This window comes from Bubalus bubalis, chromosome X, assembly GCF_019923935.1.
Source record: "Bubalus bubalis isolate 160015118507 breed Murrah chromosome X, NDDB_SH_1, whole genome shotgun sequence".
NCBI classification, from domain to species: Eukaryota; Metazoa; Chordata; class Mammalia; order Artiodactyla; family Bovidae; genus Bubalus; species Bubalus bubalis.
In genome coordinates this window covers 22,625,639-22,648,935 of record NC_059181.1, presented here as the reverse complement: position 1 = coordinate 22,648,935, position 23,297 = coordinate 22,625,639, and the positions used below count along the sequence as shown (strand labels likewise).

Below are 23,297 nucleotides of genomic sequence, written 5' to 3'. Positions count from 1 at the left end.
GTGTGACCTTGGGCAAGTCACTTGGCCTTACTGGGCCTGATTTCCTATTGGTGAAATTGGGGAACTAGCTTCTACCTCCTAGGGTTGTTACAAGGAATAAATACATTAGGTGTGAAGCACTTGGAAGAGGCCCTGGCACATAGGAGTGACATCTAAGTATTTGCTTTTGTTTTCAGGCAGCTCACAGTTTAGTTAGAACAACAGATCACAAAAGCATTTTGTGTTCATTTCATAAATTTGTGTTGAAACACTTATGTGCTAGGAGTTTGGCTCAATTTTAGGGTTGCAACAACTAAAGATATGCTATGATCAGTTTATATTGTTATTAATGTACTGTGGTAGTAAAAGGAGAGTAGGATCTGTCTGTCTTACTAGGAGTTCTCAACCTGTGGATCTCGTTCCCTCAGAGGGTCTGTGGGTAGAATTCGGGGGTCCCTGAACTTTGATGGGAAAATATAATCTTTTTCACTAATCTTCTGGTGAGGTTTATCATTTCCTTCAGTTATGAATGTAGGTAACTGTTTCAGTTATCCATTTTTGGATAAAACTACAATGATTTTTTATTTCTCACCACCTATAGGTTGGCTGGGCAGTTCTAAATTCAGCTGGTGGCTAGACTACAAGGTGGCCTTTCTCCCGTATCAGTGGGCCTGGGGCCTGTCAGTATGGCTATCTTGGGCTTCCTCACATGGTTACTGGTTTCCAAGAAGGCTTATCCTGAGGCATGAACACCTGCTTGCATCACATTTGCTGATGTCAAGATAAGTGACATGGCCAAGCCGAGTCAGTATGGTGGGGGACTACACAGAGCATAGATATGAGGACAATAGGGTTCATTGGGAGCAATTCATTTAATAGCTACTACAGCAACAAGCTACAGTAGTATTAGCAGTACCTGTGACCAGTTGAAGTCAGTAGGACCAGTGCATGTCACAAACATTGTCATATCACATTATAGTTGTTGCAGATCTCCAAATATCATTTATATTCATCATTACATCAAGAGTATAGTAGTTATAAGACTCACTATTTTATTTAATGAGCTAATAAAGAAACGCATTACTTTATCAGATTTTTGGTCTTGAAAACAATTATACTGCACTGTAATTGGGATTTTACGCAATTAGAAGCATTTTTTGGAGAAGGGGTCTAAAGTGCTCATCAGACTGCTGAAGAGGTCTATGGCGCAAAAAAGCAAGGAAGCCCTGGGGACTTCAGACAAGGCAAGTTTTGAGAGACAGGAGTTCCTCAACTGATTGAGTTGGGGAACAGCAGCAGTGGTACTCCATTGGGAAAGTGCCACTGACTTAGTTCTGCTGTATCAAGGGAAGGATAAAGGGAGCTGAAATTGTTGAAACTTTTTTTTTTTTCTTTGAGTAGAAAAGCTCACAACAAACCTTGGTGGATACCAAAATGTAAGGAGGAGGAAGAGGGGAGGCCAGAAATTTTTGAAAAGCAACTTTTGATAAGTAGAAGTAGGGGCATAAGAGTGATATTTAGAAAATGAAGAGGGAAGTTCAGGTTTGTTAGTTCAGTTCAGTTCAGTTGCTCAATCGTGTCCGACTCTTTGCCACCCCATGAACTGCAGCACGCCAGGCCTCCCTGTCCATCACCAACTCCCGGAGTCCACCCAAACCCATGTCCATTGAGTCGGTGATACCGTCCAAACATCTCATCCTCTGTCGTCCCCTTCTCCTGCCCTCAATCTTTCCCAGTATCAGGGTCTTTTCAAATGAGTCAGCTCTTCGCATCGGGTGGCCAAAGTATTGGAGTTTCAGCTTCAGCATCAGTCCTTCCAATGAATATTCAGGACTGATTTCCTTTAGGATGGACTGGTTGGATCTCCTTGCAGTCCAAGGAACTCTGAAGAGTCTTCTCCAACACCACAGTTCAAAAGCATCAATTCTTTGGCACTCAGCCTTTTTTATAGTCCAACTTTCACATCCATTCGTGACCACTGGAAAAACCATAGCGTTGACTAGACAGATCTTTGTTGACAAAGTAATGTCTCTACTTTTTAATATGCTGTCTAGGTTGGTCATAACTTTCCTTCCAAGGAGTAGATGCTTTCAATTTGGGAAAACCCAATGGCATAAACAGTAAGGAAAATTATCTCAAAAAATCCAGGGGAAGGGTGGATTCCAGTGGGTCAACAATGTCTTCAAGGTCCCCATCTCTTTTCTTGGCTTTCCACAGTAAGATTGGTTCCCCTTAAGTTTGCAAGATAACTACTAGTAACACACACTTTCTCATCCACTAGAGCAAGAGAGGACAAAACTTCAGGCTTGGACTACACTCTTCCTTCAATCTGATTGGATCAGCTTATGTCAGGTGTCTGCACCTTACCCAATAGCCAGTGCCTGGGGAATGGCATGACCTGATGGGCTTAGACAAAACAGAATCAGCTCAGGATGGGGTCACTCTACCTTAATCACTTGGGAGAGAAATGAATCCATGAACACAGTGGGACACTGGAAACTGGATGTGCAACAGCAATGTCCGTTACAGAAAGATGAGTTAGATGGGTTTGGAGAAGTGTTCACTGATTTGGGCAATTTGGTTGGAAGACTTTCATGATCTTTATACATGTAGGTTTACTGGTGGAAGTGAAAACTAGATTAATATGGGTTGGTGACTGAAAGATGAGTTAATGCAATTTAGAAGATTGGCTGTCAAGGGAAGTAGGGAGAATATAGTAATTAGAGGGACGTGTTTGGTCAAGATTTTAGAGTTGTTTGTGGTTGTTGCAGTATTCAAGATTTGGCAATGTTTATGGCCTCAGGAAAATCCCATAGACAGAGAAACCTGGCGGGCTACAGTCCATGATGTCGCAGAGAGTTGGACACGGCTGAGTGTGCATGCACGCAAACACACACACCCCATGGCCTTGGGAAGAATGTAGGGAAGAAACTTTTACAAAAGAGAATCCCTCAGCTTTGAAAAGGAAGAGAGAGAGTCCCTTCCACTTGTGAGATGGTAGGGAAAGAAGGATGGCAGTGGTGATAGACCACTGCTTCTCAACTAGATGGTATCACCTGCCTTGGGTATGTTTTAGAAACTTGGTTGGTTTGTCACATCTTTTTTATTAAAAAATTTTGGGGGGGCATGCCATGTGACATGTGGGATCTTAGTTCCCCAAACAGGGATTGAACCTGTGCCCCCTGCAGTGGAAGCATAGAGTCCTAACCACTGGACTGCCAGGGAAGTCCCTGTTCTTCACATCTTTTAGTTGTGTTGAACATGCTGAAATATAATGCTTATAAATCTTTCCTTTTCGTTCTCCATTGTGTTACCATCAAATCAATATATTGGTCTCTTTTTTTGGACTTATATGTGTAGGGCTTCCCAGGTGGCACAGCTGCTGCTGCTGCTGCTGCTGCTAAGTCGCTTCAGTCGTGTCCGACTCTGTGCGACCCCATAGACGGCAGCCCACCAGGCTCCCCTGTCCCTGGGATTCTCCAAGCAAGAACACTGGAGTGGGTTGCCATTTCCTTCTCCAATGCAGGAAAGTGAAAAGTAAAAGTGAAGTCGCTCAGTCGTGTCCGACTCTTAGCGACCCCATGGACTGCAGCGCACCAGGCTCCTCCGTCCATGGGATTTTCCAGGCAAGAGTACTGGAGTGGGTCGCCATTGCCTTAGTGGTAAAGAACTCGCCTGTCAATGCAGGAGACATAAGAGATGTGGGTTCGATCCCTGGGTCGGGAAGATTCCCTGAAGGAGGAAATGGCAACCCACTCCAGTATTCTTGCCTGGAGAATCCCATGGACAGAGGAGCCTGATGGGCTACAGTCCATAGGATTGCAAAGAGTTGGACATACTGAAGCGACTTAATACACAAAACACATATGTGTAGCTAGGTGATGAATTTTACTTCAAGATAACTGGGTTGGCCAACAAGTTTGAGTTTTTCTGCAAGCTGATATGGGAAAACCCTGAATGAACTTTTTGGCCAACTCAATAGCAGGAGTTACTTAGAAAATTATTTGTCATAAATGTCAGTGTTGGGACTTCCCTGGTGGTCCAGTGGTTAAGAATTTGCCTTGCAATGCAGAGGACGTGGGTTCAGTCTCTGGTTGGAGAACTAAGATCCCACATGCCTCAGAGGAATTAAGCCCGCACACTGCAACTAGAGAGTCTGTGGGCCAAAACGAAGATCCTGAGTGCTGCAACTAAGACCTCATGCAGACTAATAAATATATAAATAAACAAATCTTTTTTAAAATGGAGGTGTCAAATCTAGTAGGTGAGGACCAGTGCTCCTCAAACTTTAATGTGCATGCGACTCTTGTTAAAATGCAGATTCTGATCCAGGAGGTCTGGGTGGGGGCCTCAGAGTCTCCATTTTTTTTTTGACAGGCTTCTGGGTGATTTAGATACTGCTTGTCTCCTTTCATAATTTGAATAGCAAGAACTGAGGCAAATTGGGAAGTGAATGGTTTTTTTTGGTTTGTTTTCCAGATGAGTGATTTTATGAGCATGGTGAGATTTGGAAGAGGCATTGACCAAAGAGCAAAAAAGATAAGTGAGAGGCTTTGAGGGCTCTTCTGAGAGCTTGCTACTAGCCCTCTCTTATGATTGCAGCCTGGGAGTGGGGATGAGAGAATGGTAGGGACTGATCAGGTTTATCAGCTTGTGTCAGCTAGGACTGGAGGACAGAAGAGTTGATGATATAGGTGTTGATGGAAAAAGTAAAGTTTGCATGACTGGTTATGTGTATCAGTTCAGTTCAGTCTCTCAGTCGTGTCTGACTCTTTGCAACCCCATGGACTGCAGCACACCAGGCTTCCCTGTCCACCAACTCCCGGAGTTTGCTCAGACTCACGTCCTTCGAATCGGTGACGCTATATGTTATATGCATATACAATTAAAATATTGAAACTCTTAACCACTATTTTGGTTTAGCTATCCATCTTCGAGTCAGTAGGGGGCGCTGGTGGATTACAAAACACGTTTGAAAAGCTGCCCAGGGTTTAGTGCTTTGGTTTCCCTGGTAGCTCAGATGGTAAAGAATCTGCGTGCAATACCGGAGACGCAGGTTGGATCCCTGGGTCAGGAAAATCCCCTGGAGAAGAAAATGGCAACCCACTCCAGTATTTTTGCCTAGGAAATCCCATGGACAGAGGGGCCTGGTGGGCTATGGTCCATGGGGTTGCAAAGAATCAGACACAACTTAAGTGACTAACACTTTCACTTTTTTCCAGTATTTACTTTCTATTGCAGGAAGCAGATTTTCCAAGTGCTGCTGCCAGAAGCTTGAATATTGACTTCATACACCCAGTCTCCAGATTCATGTTACTAGATTTCATTCATTGCACATATGTCTATCACAGTTAGTTCATCTGTGAGTTGGGCACTCTGCTGTACCTTGCCAGGTGTAAATGAAATGACCCATTTTTTTTTTAACCTGGGAGAGAATCTCCAAATTTGGCCACATAGCAGAATTATTTGTGAGACAGTCTCCAAGGTGCTGCTCATGGATCTGATTGAGTTTTTAAGTGAGGTCTAGGAACCTCTAGTTTTGAAAAAGCCCCTCAGGTGACTGTGAAACCTAGGTTTTAGGAGCTCATGATGCGATCAGCGGCAGATAGGGATAGTTCATTTGGATGCACTGGAACAAGTGCTCTGATGTAAGAGTCAGGGAAATGTAGAGCAGTAGTTCTCAACCTTGATTGCATGTTAGACTCACCTGGGTAGTTTTATAAAAATGTTGTCTATTTTTATTTTTGGCTGCCTTGGGTCTTTGTTGCTGTGCAAGGGCTTTCTCCATTTGTGGAGATCCGAGGCTCCTTGTGGAGCACAGGCTTCGGTGGTGCAGGCTTCGGTATTTGTGGCTCATGGGCTTAGTTGCCCCAAGCATGTGGGATCTTCCCAGACCAGGGATTGGATCTGTGTCCCCTGCATTGGCAGGCGGATTCTTAACCACTGGACAACCAGGGAAGCCCTCACTGGGTAGTTTTTTATAAGTCCCTGTGCCCAGACTGCACCAGACCAATGCCATCAGAATCTCGGGTTGAGCTCTAGGCATCTAGTTTGTAGGGCATGTAGCCAAACTTGAGAAGTACTGACTTAGAGGAACAAGCACCAGCAGGGGGCATCAGGAGACTTGGTAGAGAACATGCTCTGGTCCTGGTCTTTGAAATGGGGCAGAGAAGGTTGAAAGAGCCTTTTTAAGCAGAGAGAAAAAGCTCATGCAAGGACACAGGTGAGAGTTCAGTGCCAGGATAAAACCTGGGCTTCACCGTGTAACCTGGGGTGAGATACTAAAGTGCTCTGTAGCTTTGTCCTCATCTGTAAAAGAAGGATAGGACTAGTTGCAACCTGGGACTTCCCTGGTAGTCCAGTGGTTAAGACTCTGTGCTTCCAATGCAGGGGGCTCAAGTTCAGTCCCTGGTCAGGGAACTAAGATTCCACACGCCAGTTGGTGCCGCACCCTCGCCCCCTGCTCCACCCCCTGCAAAAGACTAGTATCAACCTTAAATTGTTGTGTGGATTTACATTAACTCAGACCCAGAGTTTAGCACAGCGTTTGGTACAAAGTAAGTGCTCTGTAGACATGAGCTGTTAATATCTTTTAGTTGGTGTCTTGTATAGGAGGCACAGTCTTGGGACTTTCCAAAATTATTTTTTAATGTCAAAACTTGGTATTTGATTGGATGTGGCAGAGTTGGGAGAAGGAGAATTTCAGGATGCTGCCCAGGCTTTTGGCTTGGAAAATTGAGTGGCTGTTAGAACTATTGAATGAGATGGGAAAGTGGAAGAAGGCTGAGTTTGGCTTGAAAGAGATGATAACTTGCTTTTGAATAGGTTGGACTTTTAGAAGTTTCTGTGGACATTAGAGGTGGTAATCAGTTAACATGGAACCCAGGAGGGTGGAGTTTTCCTGAGGAGGTGTGGGCTGAAGGTAGAGGAATCATCAAATGCCTCAAGGGCCAGGAGATAGCCTAGTGAGAGCTGGTCTATGTCACTTCCTTCCTGTAGAACAGAGATGTGACCTGTACTCAGAGCTCACTCCTCAGAAGGGCCTGAGGTGGCCTTATCCTTGGCTATAAGGTGTTATTACCTCGCATATGCTTTGTGACTGTTTGGTCTTGATGTAATGCCTTTATTGCCTGTCTTTCTGAAATAAATTTCCTTATTATGAATAGTATGTTACTAGTATAAACTGAGGGGAGAATTACACTGATAAATGGAAAAGGAAAATCATCTGTAAATTGGAAAAGAAGTACTGTAACTTTATTTGACTTGAATATTAAATGTCACATATTTTGAAATAAAGATTTTTTTGCCCTTACAGTTTAAGTATCTCTGAGGGAATTCTCCTTGAGGAATTATAGTGAATACATTTTGCTCACATAAAAACATATTTACATGCAGATCTAACTGAATATTCTTCCTTTCTTACCCTTCAAAGATGCTGGGTGGTAGATCACAAAGGAGAAGGAAAAACTGCTCTATACACCAGGCTGCAGTCAGAAAGCACAGGCTCAGGTTCTGGTTGTGTTTCTGGTTTCTGGCTGAGCAACTTTAATGAGGTTTCTTTATCTCCCCAAGTCCACTTATCAGGGTGCTGTGGCCCCACATATCGCACAGGGTTGTTGGGAGGTTTCGATGCAATAACATGTAGGAAGAATGGTAAACTGCCAAGCACTAAACCGAAGTAAGGTACTTTTGACCCCTTTTGCATCATACCCGTCCACCAAAATGATCTAGAGTTTCAGGTTAGCACTATCGACCTAGGGCTATAAAAAGTAGCTCAAACTTGAGTAAATTCACTTCTCATTTGGAACTGAATTCTGCTCAGGACACTGTGCCCCTCTTCCCAACGACTTTGAAAATGCAAATAGCTTCTCACGTGCAGCTAACAATGGAAGAAGAGAAGGAGGAAGTAGATGAATTCTAACCTAAAAGAACGGGGAGCAGAGACAAAATGGGGAACAGTAGATAATGCACTTGACATTTATGGTAAATTTATTGCCCCATGAGACCTAAGCATATTTACTGACTTTTTATGATTTAAAGGTTTAATGTTTTAATTACATGTATATGTACTCCACACCCATGCCCTTTCTAGGCTAGCTGGGACTTCTTAGAGCCTGAGAAATGAACTTTGATACTTGTTTGTACAGTACATTTAAAATTACTGCAAGTAGTTAGGTGCACAAGAAATCTCTGTAGCAATGATACATACCTATTTCAGAAACTTGAGAATTGACTTACAATATGACAGGAAAGTGCCAAAAGATTTTTTTTAATGAAGGCATTAGAAGAGTTTGTATCAGTTGATTTTCCCCAGTAATGCTAAAGTGGAAATTTATGGTTAGTGCATACAACATGAAACTTCATATGGATATTTTCAGGGAGGAAAAAAACTCAGTCTTGAGATATATATTAGAATTTGGAAACTACTTGTTTTTCACTTTTGCTGCATGGCCTCATGCCAGTTTTATTAGAAACCTTGAACTGCCGATTACATAGTGTGGTGGATTTCAAAACTTGGTTCATTGTACACTAAAACTTGTAGAAGGAGAAATTTAGAGCAAGGGTTGTCTAGTTTTCATTATGCTGACAGCCTAAAACTTTGAATATTAAGCTGTGTTTTCATGATAATAGCACTATAGACAGTAAGTTATATTTTGAATGAATATTGTTTTAAAGGCACTTTGAATACAGCCACCCTTTGTCTTCCTCCTTCTTTCTCACTCTTTGAAGCAAGCAGTTTGTTTTGTTCCAAGCCCTCACTGGCTCCAACTTAAGGACGTCTTTGTTTGGTTGGGTGAGGATGAGGAACCCTCTGTGGGAGCTAGAGACAGGTTTACAAGTGCATGCTCACTGCTTTAGCTGGGACACAGACACAGTGGTTTCTTTTTTCCAGATGTTCCTATTCATTCCTTTGAACAGTCTTTTAAAGTAGGATATATGAAAACAGTAAAGTTTGATTTTTCTCCCCCCCACCCCGCCGTAGATGTCAGTCTTGTGAAATAACAGTTCGCTTTTCTTGTGCTTGCTGAAATGAATCTCCTTTCCCATTAAAGGTGCTGCTTCATGTGTCATTTGATGACATGGGTTAAACTGGCGAGTGAGTAGGTGAACACCAAGTGATGGGACTCCAACAAGTTTCCTAAATCGTTTGCTAATGGCTTACCTCACTTGGCAAATATTGACACTGAGCCTGTTGGTAGAGTCACATGGTTCGGGAGCACTGTTAAAAGTTGCTGTGTTTAGTCCAAATATTGACTTTTCCTGTTTTTGTTCCTTATTTTCGCAGAGATTTTCATTATGAGTCTAGACTGCCATCAGCTGATTTGAGCCTTGCACACGATTTTTTTTTTTACAAAAGAATTTTGCAGTTTCCTTTTCTTTGAAGGATAAGAAGCCTGTGAATAACTGAGATGAGGTTGAGGGCAGTTGTCAGTGAGTTCAACGTTCTCTGTGCACACGGTGGTCTGTTAGGAAAAGAAACCTGGGTCTAGATAGACTTTACTTTGACAGAATACCTCTTCCTCTTAGAAGATGGAAATCCTTTTAGTTGTTAGAAAATGTAGAAGCATTTGAAAGGGAAGTCTTGAAGTAAATATTCCCTTGTGTGTTTTTTTTTGCTACCTATATTTCCTTAACTTAGAAAAGATTGAATGGATCTTGGGATGCCATTTGGGTTTAGGTAAGCACTGTTAAATTTCTGTCTGAATGAGGAAGTTCAGAATAAATTTGCTACATGGTAAATTATATGTCATCTTTGTTCCAAGTCTGTGAAACCAGTACAGCCCAACCAGATGACTCAAAACCGGCCCGAATGAACAATTATCTCACTCTTTGGCTCTGAGGTTTCCTTCCTGTTTATCAGACAAGTTTATTTATTTATTTTTTGTGTGCGAATTCAACAAAATTCTGTAACTGTTTTAAAAGATGAAACAATTGCAGAGGAAACATATTTGCTTTGCTTTGCTGACCTAATTTTGTGGTGAATTCTGCCCTCCAATGATAAAATAGAAGGTGGTTTTCTGGAAAAAAAAAATGTTAATCTTGAAAATAGCCTTGGTTTTTTTCTTCCCTTATCTCTTTAGATCACAGTGTGTTTATAGTGGATGAGGAAGAACTAGGAAATATCAGTTACCCCAGCACAGAATTAACAGAATTCAGAGTTTCTCATAAGATAAGTTCTGTTTGTCATAGTTGGAAGACAGTTTTTCTTTTCGTTGGTTAAAGTCTGAACTCTTAAAATACTAACTTTATAGTCCCTTCACCGTGAAACAGATTGAAATGATTGTGGTTTGTCTTGTTGAAGTGTAAGGGCTTCCAGATTTCTACATGCAGATGAGGGCCTGTCGATATAGTCATTATTAAGAGGACAGATTTAATTACCTTGTCAATACGTTTCTTCCAAACATGCTGTCACTGATCAGTATATTTATTCCAGAAATGTCATCTGATCAAACATTTTATCCTTTTTCATTTGGAATTACCATTGCATTCTCTGGCAGGTTGTTTAGAATATCCTCAGGAACCAGCCATTTTTGTTTCTTGCATGTTATAAAATTAATATTCATTGCAAAAACTTCAGGATATTCAGTTAATTCTAAAGAATCATCCTTAATCCCACCACCTGTATATAACCACTGTCATATCTTTTTCAGACTCATTTCTGGGCATACTTATATAGACATCCTTAGTTTGATATTTTCAAAAACCTCACAAATCCCCCACCCCTTTAAAAAAAATCTAATTTATTTCATTTTCTAATTTGCTTTTGTTTCAGATATATTGAGACATTTTCTTAGTCTTAAAATTTGATGTGAAGGCATTTAGAAATGAAAGCTGTATGATCACATATTGAAAATGAATTTCCTTTATTAATTTGTTATATAAATAGTTACAGTAAATTCTGATATGATCTATCAAGGTTACTACTTTGGAGAGAAAAAAACTTATTTTTGAGGAGGAAAAGGTATACTGTATTTTTTTCTGGTTGCTTTTTTTGGTGTTTACCACCTTAATCATTGTTCTTAAGTTCCATACTTTTTAATTATGGTGATAAAACTCATATAACATAAAATTTACCATTTTAACCATTTTTAAGTGTATTGTTCAAGTGTGTTACATATACTCACATTGTTGTAGAAAAGATTTTCATGTAACCAAACCAAAGCTCTATACCCATTCAACAACAACTCCACATTTTCTCCTTCCCTACAGCCCCTGGTAACCACCATTTTGCTTTCTGTTTCTGTGAATTTGACTACTTCAGATGCTTCATATAGATGAAATCATACAGTATTTGTCTTTGTGACTGACTGATTTCACTTAAGGTTCTAATATTCCATTGTATGTATATATGGCATTTGCTTAGCCATTTATCTGTCCATGGACAGTTGGGTGACTTTTCACCTTTTATTTGTTGTAAATAATGAACGTGGGTGTGCAAATACATCCTTGAGGCCCTGCTTTCAATTCTTTTGCATTTATATCTGGAAGGGGAATTGATGGATCATACAGTAATTCTGCTTTTAATTTTTTGAAGAGTTTCCATGTTGTTTTCCTTAGTGATTGTACCATTTTATAATCCCACCAATAGTGAATGCACAAGGGCTCTAGTTTCTCTCTTATCTTCTCCAGCACTTTTATTTTCTGTTTTTTTTTTTCATAGTAGCCACCCCGAGGAGTATGAGGTGAGAAAATACCTATTTGAAAAATAGTGTAAATCATGCTAAAATAACTTTTCCTTGTAAAAAGTCAAATAGTACAGTTATGATAATTATCTGTTTTCCATCATCTGCGTCCCTTTAATCCTCTTCTAAGAGAAAGCCTCTGTTACCAGTTTGGTGTGTGACCCTCCAGATTAGAAAGGATTGCTATATCAAATGTAAGTACTGTACTGAATGCTTATTATGGGGTGGGGGGGCATATTCTTTTAATGTTTGGAGAATGCAGACTCATTTAGTTTCTCTTTATTTTTTATTCAGTTTTATGGCACATTACTAAAGACAGCAATGCAGCCTGATTTGGGCAAAATTGTTTATTGTTTTCATCATTTTGTTTTACCCTAAATTCTTTTACATAATCTATTTTTTGTTTTATGTTCTTTTTTTTAGAACATGAATAACCTCAAAAGTATTGTCAGTTTTCATAGGCGTAAAAAAAAATCCCTATCAGATTTTTCCCTCTTAAGCAACTGGAAAGAATCAGATTAAGAGCATTTTGTTTTTAAGTGAAAAATGCTTTCAAATGGAAATTTTTGCAGAAAAGGTTGATTGAGGATCAAAGAAGTAGTGTAACATTTAGGGAGAAAATGCATAATTGTGCCTCATTTCCTGTAAATATAGGAATATCTAATTTTAAATGGCATTTACTTTTAAAATGTTCCCAAATGCCATTTATTTTCTACCCACAGTGATAGATACAAAAGTGATGTTATCCAGTAACTTTGGAGATAGCTACACATTTTAGTGTACAGGTTATATGACAGCTAGTTATATAATAGCTAAAATGGGCAGCAATTAAAGAATTAGATTTATTTATACAGTTTTGATACCAAGTTATTTATTTTGAGTAGATTAGCGTTGAAACCCCATCTGATCTTGAAATTAAAAGAGAGCTTCTGGATTGAGAATGTTGATATGTAAAAGTCATGGTTTATGGTTGCTTGTATTTGTTCCGTCTAGAGATTGTAGCTGTTGTTGTTTAGACACTCAGTTTTGTCTGACTCTTTGTGACCCCGTGGATTGTAGATTACTCTGTCTATGGGATTTCCCAGGCAAGAGCACCGGACTGGGTGGCCATTTCCTTCTCGAAGGGATCTTCCTGACCCAGGGATCCAACCCAGGTCTCCTGCTTGGCAGGCCAATTCTTTACCACTGAGCCACCTGGGAAGCCCATAGATTGTAGCTAATTATGAGTATAACTGAAAAGATTGTAGTGTGGTATGAGAAATCATCCTTATGATCCAAACCTTTGTTTCTTTTGTTACTCTTTACAGAGACTGTTCCTAGTGACATTGAGTCTTAACATCAATCGGTTGGGTGACTTTGCTTTAAAAAAAAGGAAGACAGGAAGGCAGGCAGAAACTTTCTGATTGTTGATTTCCTTTCTCTCTACAGTTGTTCCCCAGAATTTCCAGTTGTGGTACATGATTCCTTTTTCTGTGTTACTCCTGTCCTTTGTCTGGTAATGCACTTATCACAAATGGCGTAATTATTTGTTTATCCAAACTTTATTAGATTGTGGGAGCAGTGACCGCATCTTATTGTCTTTGAAGTCTATTTTCACTGTTTCATTAAAGAATTGCTTTGATGTTGTCTTGTGTGTGGCTTGGTAAGGCTATTAAAGGACGTAGGGAAACTCAGAGAAAAAGAGCTTTTTGGAAAAAGAGAACTCATTATGAGGTAGCAATTGAAAAACCTGATGGGGATGTCCATGGGGAGTTAGACAGCCAAGCTGAGGCTTAGGGAGCGACCAGGCCTTGGAATTGGCCTACTGATTTGGGTATCAGTAGCACCCCAGTCCAGTACTCTTGCCTGGAAAATCCCATGGACAGAGGAGCCTGGTAGGCTGCAGTCCATGGGGTCGCTAAGAGTTGGATACGACTGAGCGACTTCACTTTCACTTTTCACTTTCATGCATTGGAGAAGGAAATGGCAACCCACTCCAGTGTTCTTGCCTGGAGAATCCCAGGGACAGGGCAGCCTAGCGGGCTGCTGCCGTCTATGGGGTCGCACAGAGTCGGACACGACTGAAGCGACTTAGCAGCAGCAGCAGCAGCAGAGAATGGGCGGAGAAGGCGATGGCACCCCACTCCAGTACTCTTGCCTGGAAAATCCATGGACAGAGGAGCCTGGTAGGCTGCAGTCCATGGGGTCACAAAGAGTCGGGAACAACTGAGTGACTTCACTTTCATTTTTCACTTTCATGCATTGGAGAAGGAAATGGCAACCCACTCCAGTGTTCTTGCTTGGAGAATATCAGGGACGGGGAAGCCTGGTGGGCTGCCGTCTCTGGGGTCGCACAGAGTCGGACACGACTGAAGCGACTTAGCAGCAGCAGCAGCAGAGAATGGGAGTTGAAGACTTAGATTTAATGAAGTTGTGCTGGAGTGAGAAGAAGAGAGGATTAAGTACTACTCTGACTCATCAACCTTGAAGAGATGGGCAGACAGAGAAAGAGAAGGCCCGTATAGAGATCGGTGGAGTGCCCTACAAAGCTTAGAGAATGGAGCTAGAGCAGAATCTTAGAAACTGAAGGAAGAGAGAGTTTGGTGGAGGGGTCACCAGTTTCAGGGCACAACTGAGATGCCAGGTGTCCTTTGCAGTTTACTTACTGGGAGGTCATTGGTGGCCTGGGAAAGGCCACTTTTAGATATCTTGAGTAGTGAGGGGAGGAGGGAATAAAATAGAGAAAGGAGGCAGAATCTGTCTTTCTAACTTTGTGTTGACCTATACATACAGGAAAGTGCACAGATCACAAGAAATTTTTACAAACAGACTGTACTGGTATATCTTGTACAAGAAACCTTCAGGGCCCTTCTGCTTACTCCCCAGCTCTCTAAGGATATCCACTGTTCTGTCTTTCAACCAGTCTTTTTTTTTTTTTTTTTTTTTTAATGCCAGTGGAGGAAGATAGAAGGATAGGACAGTAGTTAGGGGACTAGGGGTAGAGGGAATTGTGTTGTGTTTAAGATGGGAAAGATTTTCTTGAATGTAAATAAATCCCATAACTTCTCTAGTGGTTGGCCAGTCACTGTTTCTTTTTATGTTTAGGACAATTTTCATTTCATCCTTTCAAGTGTTTTTAAAAGTAAGTACAATTCAGTGTTTTTACAAACTTAAGTTGAATAATTGTTCCTCAAGCATCTGCTTTTGGAATAGTGGTTTTCTAAACTTGGCTGATCATGGGAATAGATTCTTGGGACTCTCTTAGGTTTACTGAATCAGACACTCTGGGGGAAGGCATTGGAATCTGTGAGTCTAAAAAAACTCCCAGGTGATTCTGAAACCTTTTACGTTACACAGTCCTGGTACACAGTACATTTTATTGAAAAGGAAACTGGTGTGTGTATGTATACATACAGAAATACACACTCATATATGTGTATATATATTTTAAATTTATATATATGTATAGATATTTAAATTTATTTTATTGACCTAAAGTTGATTTACAGTGTTGTGTTAGGAAATTGGCATAAATTTTTAGTGGAAATTCTAGTAAAATAATATATCTGTAATGGTGGGAGAATAAAAGTATACTCTTCTTAATAATGAGAGAGACTATATGCTATGTTTTCCATAAAATTGATAAAGCAAATTATCAGGGTTTTGAGCCCCACCGTTCCTGAGCATCTTTGAATAATTCTGAGGATGACTGATTCAGTTTGAGATTTTTATGTGTCCCTAAAGCAGTCTGTTTAGTCAGAGATATGGTTTTTCCAATAGTCATGTACAGATGTGAGAGTTGGATCATAAAGAAGGCTGAGTGCCAAAGAATTGATGCTTTTGATCTATGGTGCTGAGGGACCACAGCTGAGGGACTCTTGAGAGTCCCTCGGACTGCAAGGAGATGAAACCAGTCAATACTAAAGAAAATCAACCCTGAATATTCATTGGAAGGACTGTTGCTGAACCTGAAGCTCCAATACTTTGGCCACCTGATGCAAAGAGCCGACTCATTAGAAAAGACCCCGATGCTGGGAAAGATTGATGGCAAAAGGAGAAGCCGGTGGCAGAGGATGAGATGGTTAGATAGCATTACCCACTCAATGGACATGAATCTGAGCAAATTCTGGTAGATAGTGAAGGACAGGGAAGCCTGGGGTGCTGCAGTCCATGGGGTTGCAAGGAGCCGGACACAACTTAGCAACTGAACAGCAACAGCATAGCAGTTTTCCTGGGACACAATCAGAAAGTTGTCCTGGAGCTAGAGTTCTGGCCAGTACACTTTTATTTGCAAAACAAGGACAGTTTAGCCTCTGGGTACCCATTGTGATCTGAGTGTGAACTCACCTGATTCATATCTTAGTTAAATGGGTACAGGAATCTGCCCTTGCTGCTAGTGCTGAAGGCTAAACTCAATCTTATGTCTGAATCTTAAAAAAAATTTTTTTTAAGTTATAACCTGAGTTTTTTTGAGTTAACTCATAAGCTTCCTGTAAACTCTCAGGGACCATGTCTGCTTAAGTGTCGTATCATGGTGTGCATGCGTGTGTTCACTTCAGTTGTCTGACTCTTTGCAACTCTATGGACCATAGCGTGCCAGGCTCTTCTGTCCATGCGATTCTACAGGCAGGAATACTGGAGTAGGTTGCTGTGCCCTCCACCAGGAGATCTTCTTGACCCAGGGATACAACCTGTGTCTCTTACGTCTCCTGCACTAGCAGGCGGGTTCCTTATCACTAGTGCTACCTGGGAAACCCATGTTACCTGATGTGGAAAAGATATGTAAAAAATATTTGTTTTAAAATGAAATTCTAGTTGACCTCTTCCAATTGTTATATCTTATATAACACTACTTCCCTAGCCAGATTTGTTTTTGTTCTTGTCAGTCCTTGATGAGCTCCAGTGGAGAGAGCAAGAAGTGGAAGCCTTTTAAACAGTGGTGGCCTGCTCTTTTACAGTATTTCCTGTTAGGGCTCCATCCAACCAACTGCCAATCCTGGTGTTCAGTTTGCACTGACAATCAAGTGCTCTGTGGACTATGTAAAACAAAAGTTGAGAGACAAAGAGAGTCCACAGGTCTAAGATGGAGAATATACCTTGATAAGCACAGCATATAAGATGTATTCTTAGGGAATATAGTCAGACAGAATGAAAGAGGGTTTAACCACATGAGCCAGAGAACTCCATGACACTCCCTCTGAAGTTTGCAAACGCAGGGTCACCAGCTGACCTGTTTCCCCTATGACTATGGGTCTCTTACAGCTACCTTTAAAATCTCAAGGAAGCCAATACATTGGTCTCCTTAATTTGAGACCTTCAACTAGCTGAGTTCCAGGAGGGGCGTCCAGTGACTGAAGGGCACACTACAGAGGATAGGCTGGACCTAAAGCAGTGCAACCTTTGGATCTAGTTAGTCCCGTGGCTGTAGCTTAGCACTCATTGAAGATACAGAGTGGACTTGACTTTGATCTAGCAAACCAGACTCTTCTAATTCAAGGTCGAGAATGTTTAATCGGCTCTTAGAAGGTGCATATATACCCAGTTTCTGAGCCAAACCATCTACCCTGGGTGGAGAGTGAGCCTGGCAAACAAGGAAAGATCCTCAAAGACTGTCACTTGGGACAGTGAGTGCTCAGGCCATGGGTACAAATAGTCTAGAGATCCTAGCCCCTCACCAGAAGAGGTCCAGGGGCGATCTCACTTCTCAGGAGGTATTTTCAGTCTGGTTGTACCATAGTGGGTCAGGATCCCTCATGGAGAGAGAACACCTTTGTGTTCATGGCTCACAGGGCAGCATAACAGGAGTGCCCATGAAGAAAAGGTCAGAAAGCCAGTGCTTTAGTGATTATGACCAGTTGGTTAAATCTTTCTTGAGGACATAAAACTTGCAGATTCATATTCTTTTTCTTCATTGGGGAGATAAAAGATTAAAGAAGATTCTTCTTTGCTTATTTTATTGCCCTCACACTTTCCTGGGGTGATCTCTGCCCATTTTAACAGACTTTCCTTCTTAAATTCTGATATTGAGTGGCTTAACCCAAACAGTCAATATGAGCTCTGATAAATTATCATAGCCACCCAGTAGGGGCCCACCATTGAGAATCTCCATTTTGATAACGTCTGGTCAAGCCAGATGGAGTAGTCTCTCACCAAGAGGAGCCCTCTTTGATACCAAAAAAGAAAATAAACCACCCAAGATGCTGGGTAGTGAATCAGCATCAGACTTCTCTGCCTGTTGATCCTTTACCCAGGCTCTTCCTGTGAGTTTCCACTGCACAGGTCAGTACCACCAGATCCTTACCATGGTCAGGTGTATGGCTGACTCATTCCTGAGAATGACCCTTGACCTGCAGTTTCCACCCATATTTTGGCATAAACGACATGATTTATGTGTATATGAATTTTTTTGACAATTTATACACATTGAGATGCACAGGTTGTAAGTTATACGGATTGTAATGTGAGCTTTGACAAATGTACACACCTTCTGTAACTCTCACCCAATCAAGATATTGATCATTTCTGTCACTGCAGAAAGTCCCATTGTGCCCCTTCTCCAAAAGTCTACCCCAAACACACTTCACCTCCCAAGCATTGTTGTTGTTCAGTTCCTAAGTCATGCCTGACTCTTTGTGACTCCATGGACTGTGGGACGCCAAGCTCCTCTGTCCTCCACTATCTCCCGGAGTTTGCTCAAACTCATTCCATTGAATTGATGATGCCATCCAACCATCTCATCCACTGTCTCCTCCTCCTACTGCCCTCAGTCTTACCCAGCATCAGGGTCTTTTCCAAAGAGTCAGCTCTTCACATCACGTGGCCAAAGTATTGAAACTTCAGCTTCAGCATCAGTCCTTCCAGTGAATATTCAGGGTTGGTTTTCTTTAGGATTGAGCGGTTTCATTTCCTTGCAGTCCAAGGGATTCTCAAGAGACTTCTCCAGCACCTCAGTTCAGAAGCATCAGTTCTTTGGCGCTCAGCCTTCTTTATGGTCCAACTCTCACATCTGTACATGACAACTGGAAAAACCATAGCTCTGACTATAAGGACCTTTGTCGGCAAAGTGATGTCTCTATATTTTAATATGCTGTCTAAGTTTGTCACAGCTTTTCTTCCATGGAGCAAGTGTCTTTTAATTTTGTGGCTGCTGTCACCGTCCACAGTGATTTTGGAGCCCAGGAAAATAAAATCTGTCAATGTTTCTACTTTTTCCCTTCTATTTTCCATGAAGCGATGGGACCGGATGCCATCATCTTAGTTTTTTGAATGTTGAGTTTTAACCCAGCTCTTTCACTCTCCTCTTTCACCCTCATCAAGAGGCTCTTTAGTTCCTCTTCACTTTCTGCCATTAGAGTGTTATCATCTACATATCTGCGGTTGTTGATATTTCTTCCAGCAATCTTGATTCTAGCCTGGGATTCATCTAGCCTGGAATTTCACATGATATACTCTGCATAGAAGTTAAGCAAACAGGGTGACGGTGTAAAGCCTTGTAGTACTCCTTTCTCAAATTTGAGTCAGTCTGTTGTTCCATGTCTGGTTCTAACCATTGCTTCTTGACCTGCATACAGGTTTCTCAGGAGACAATTATTGACTATGCTAATTTCTATCACTGCATATTAGGACTAAGGCCACAGATTTTTAAAGCAGAAAGATTTCCTAAAAATCTAAATGGTGAGAGATATCAGGAAATAATATTTAATCAAGTAAATTGGCACTCCTCAAGGCAGGAGGAGGCCTCCAAGGAGACTTTTGTGAGTATCTGGACACATTTTTGACTTACGGCTGGGAGGGGTTGCACTGGTATCTAGTGGGTACAGGCCAGGATGCTGCTGTGCCCACTGCAGTGCACAGGACAGCCTCCCAACAGAGAATGATCCAACTCAAAATGTTAGCATTGCTGAGACTGAGAAACCCGGAAGTAAACCTCTGCAGAGAGAATTGTGGCCCTGGGGGGTGTTAATTTCTGGATGGCCCAGGTCTCTGGGGATGAGGTTTTGTTGTTGTTTTAATTTGTTGAGAGCCTGCAGTAAACTGAAAGGGCAACTGCAGGAGAGAGCTTTCTTAAGTGCTACCACCCTTGGAGCCACAGTTCCTGCTGTGGAATGGGAGGGAAGGGAGGCTTGGGTCAGGAGAGGCTGACAGGAGAAGAGGGAGATGAAGAAAACAACTTGGGCAATAAAAGGGCAGGCTTAGCATAATATTAAAACTAGAAAAATGGGCAGGAGTGGGGAAAAGTAGAGATTAATGACTCCTAGGCACAGCAGATAAGAATCTGCCTGCCAATGCAGGAGACTCAGGTTCAATCCCTTGTCTGGGAAAATCCCACATACTGCGGAGCAGCTAAGCCTATGCTTTAGAGCCCTGGAACTGCAACTTCTGAAGCCTGCTCGCTTAGTGCCTGTGCTCCACAACAAGAAAAGCCACTGCAATGAGAAGCTCCTGCTTCGCTGCAGCTAGAGAAACCCCATACAAAGCAATGAAGACCCAGCACAGCCAAAATAAATAAGTAAACTTAAAAAAAAGTTAATGACACCTAAAGTACACGCAGCAGAATAAAAAATAAACAAGTGAGACTACATCAAACTCAAAAACTTCTGCACGGCAAAAAAAAAAAAAAAAAAAAAAAAAAAACAACCATCAATAAAGTGAAAAGACGGCCTATGGAATGGATAAAAAATGTTTGCATACCATGCATCTGATAAAGGGTTGATATCTAATATATAGAAAGAACACATACAACTCAGTAACGAAAAACCAAATAACCCAGTTAAAGAATGGGCAAAAGACCTGAATAGACATTTCTCCAAATATGATATTCAAAAGGCCAGAAGATACATAAAAGGATGTTCAACATTACATGTCATTAGGAAAATGCAAATTAAAACCACAATGAGATATCACCTCACTCCTGTTACAATGGCCATCATGAAAAAGACGAGATGAATGCTGGCATAGATGTGGAGAAAAGGGAGCCCTTGTGCACTGTTGGTGGGACTGTAAACTGATAGGGCTACTATGGAAAACAGTGTAGAGAGTCTTCAAAAAAGACTAGCAGCAGAACTATTGTGCTCCAGCAATTCCACTTCTAGGACTACATCCAAGAGACACAAAAACACAAACTCAAAAAGGCATCTGCACCCCCATGTTCATAGCGTTATTTATAACAGCCAGGACAAGGTTTCATTATATATATGTATGTGTGTGTGTGCACAATATACATACATTTCTTTATTTACTCATCTATCAATAGACACTTAAGATTGTTTCCTTGTCCTGGTGTCTATTGATAGATGAGTAAATAAAGAAATGTATGTATATTGTGCACACACACACATACATATATATAATGAAATATTGTTCAGCCATAAAAATGAAATCCTACCATTTGTGACAACATGGATGGACCTTAAAGGCATTATCCTAAGTGAAATAAGACAGAAAGACAAATATCATGTGATCTCACTTATAAATGGAATCTAAAAAAATCCTAACTCATAGAAGAAGATATCAGAATTCTGGTTATGATAGGTGGAGGATGGGAGGAGGGGGAATCGAAGGAAGGTGGTCAAAAGGTACAAACCTTTGGCTATAAGATAAATAAGTACTAGGCATGTAAGGTACAACATAGTGGCTAGGGATTACAGTGGTGTACAATATATACGAGAGTTGTTAAGAGTGCTAATCCTAAGAGTTCTCACCACAAGGAGAAAATTTTTTTCTTTTTGTCATTTATGAGAAGATAGACATTAGCTGAACTTGTAATTGTTTTGCAATATATGTAAATTAACCATGCTGTACACAAACTTAGGCAGCGATGTGTGCCAGTTACTTCTCAGTAGAACTGGAAAAATGCATATAAATTCCAGCAAAATGTTAAATTTAAAAAGTAAATGAGTTGAGATTGAAAATAAAAGATGAAAGGGAGTGAGATTAATCATTAAGAATATAAAAGTAGAAATCTGAATTAAAACAGTAGGCCGTGAGAAGAAATATGTGAAAAGTAGGGAGGATTAAAGATTGAAAGCAGGAATCAAGAATTTAAAAGGTCAACACAAGGCATTGTATCAAATGAGGAGGAAATAGGGGTCAGCATGAACCCAGAATGCTTGGATGGGGAAGTGGGAAAGGGATGAGGCACCAACTGTTGCTGGTAAGAAGGGGAATTGAACAAAGTCGGGGTGGGGCCAGCCAGCTGGCTCAGTGGAAAGTCCCCAGTATCAGCAGTGTTGTCAGTAATCTGAACAGACCCAGAGGGCAGAGAGCGCTGAGTTGGCACCTCCAGATGCCAGCAGCCTGATAGGCCATCTCCTGGGGAGTGGGAGGGGCATACTGTCAGCAGTGGCTCACTAACCTTCATCCTGAAAGCAAAAAAAATTAGTGGCAGTATTGCCTGGAAATTAATACCTTTCAAGTATTCCACTTAGTGATTCGGGGGGTGGTCATTATTTTTAAACCAGTTTAAGTAATAACCATTTCTTTTTTTAAAAAATCGCTTCCAGCTCTTTGTTTGCTTCTGAAACATGGGAATTTCCTTTTGTGTGTGTGTGTGACTCCAGAAGTAAATTTCAACAGACCTTTTGAGGTTTTAACTAGCACTATATGCTTTGTGAGTATTTCTGAGTAGCCTAGTCTTTCACATTACAGGCATTGCAAATCTCAGGAATAGGATTTCCATGATGCAAAATCATGCCTGAGTAGTTAGAACAGGTCAACCACTCATTTACTTTTTGCCTGTGTTCTGTCCCCTTCATGCTGGCAGAAACTATTCTTGAGCATTTTTAATGTGTTAAGCACGGTTGTAGGCATGAGGAATACAGGGTGAGACACAGCCCCATCCTGAAAGGGCTTCTAGTTTGGGAGGCAAAACTTCATAGACATAAATAAATGGATAAATAAGACAAGAAAAGCAATAAACCTCCGTGCTCCTGGGCAATTGTACAGAAAGCAAAGCAAGTGTAGAACATTCTAGGTGGAGGAACCAGCATGAATGAACCCATAAAGCTGGAAAACAGCATGGGAAGAATGCAGGAGTTCAAGTTTTATGGGAAAAGGCAGAGTGACTGATGAAGTTAAGAAGGTGGTTGGGGTCAGATCATAAATGGGCCTCTTAGGCTCACACAGAAGTCCTAGGTAATAAATACCAAAGGATCTCAAATACAGGTAGAAGATAACTCAGGTTTGCAGTTTAGAAAGATAATTCTTTTGCAGTGCGGTGGTTTGAGTCATCAGAGGGCCAGGTGAACAGTTAGAATTAAGCTGTTGAAACAATCCAGGAAAGAAACAAGGGCCCAAGGGGAGAAGAAAAGAGGAGAGAGTAAATTAAGTTCTTTTTAACAGGTAGAATTAACAGGACTTAATAACCAATAGAATGGGGGGTGTGGAGATGACCTTAGAGTTTCTGATTGTGTTGTCTAGTTGGAGGGTGGCACCATTCCTGAGAGAAAAAGTAGATGAACAGTGGGCATTTCTGGTGGAAAGATTCAAGATGGTCAAGTGCTGTGTATTAATTTTTTTAATTTATTATTTTTAACAACTTTTCTTGATTCTACAGCACACATTCACCTGTCAGGCCTCGTATAGACTTGGAGGCACAGTCAAGATCCTGATGAGCTGGTTTTGGGTGTGTTTGGTGTTGGGAGCTTGTGTCCCATC

At 41.1% G+C, this 23,297-nt stretch overlaps 1 protein-coding gene across 2 annotated transcripts in view; it reads left to right on the top strand.

The window, feature by feature from the left end:
* APOO (apolipoprotein O) overlaps nucleotides 1–23,297 on the top strand; it is a 54,834-nt gene that overhangs the window by 1,031 nt on the left and 30,506 nt on the right. The window contains exons 1-2 of one of the 2 annotated variants that reach the window (XM_025275885.2): nucleotides 13,106–13,158; nucleotides 14,748–14,784. The exons of the other annotated variant lie outside the window; for it this stretch is intronic. Coding sequence (XP_025131670.1) covers nucleotides 13,121–13,158; nucleotides 14,748–14,784 — 75 coding nt within the window. The 5' untranslated portion in view covers nucleotides 13,106–13,120. Of the gene's footprint in view, nucleotides 1–13,105; nucleotides 13,159–14,747; nucleotides 14,785–23,297 lie in introns of those variants that run through there. 2 annotated transcript variants of the gene reach the window in all.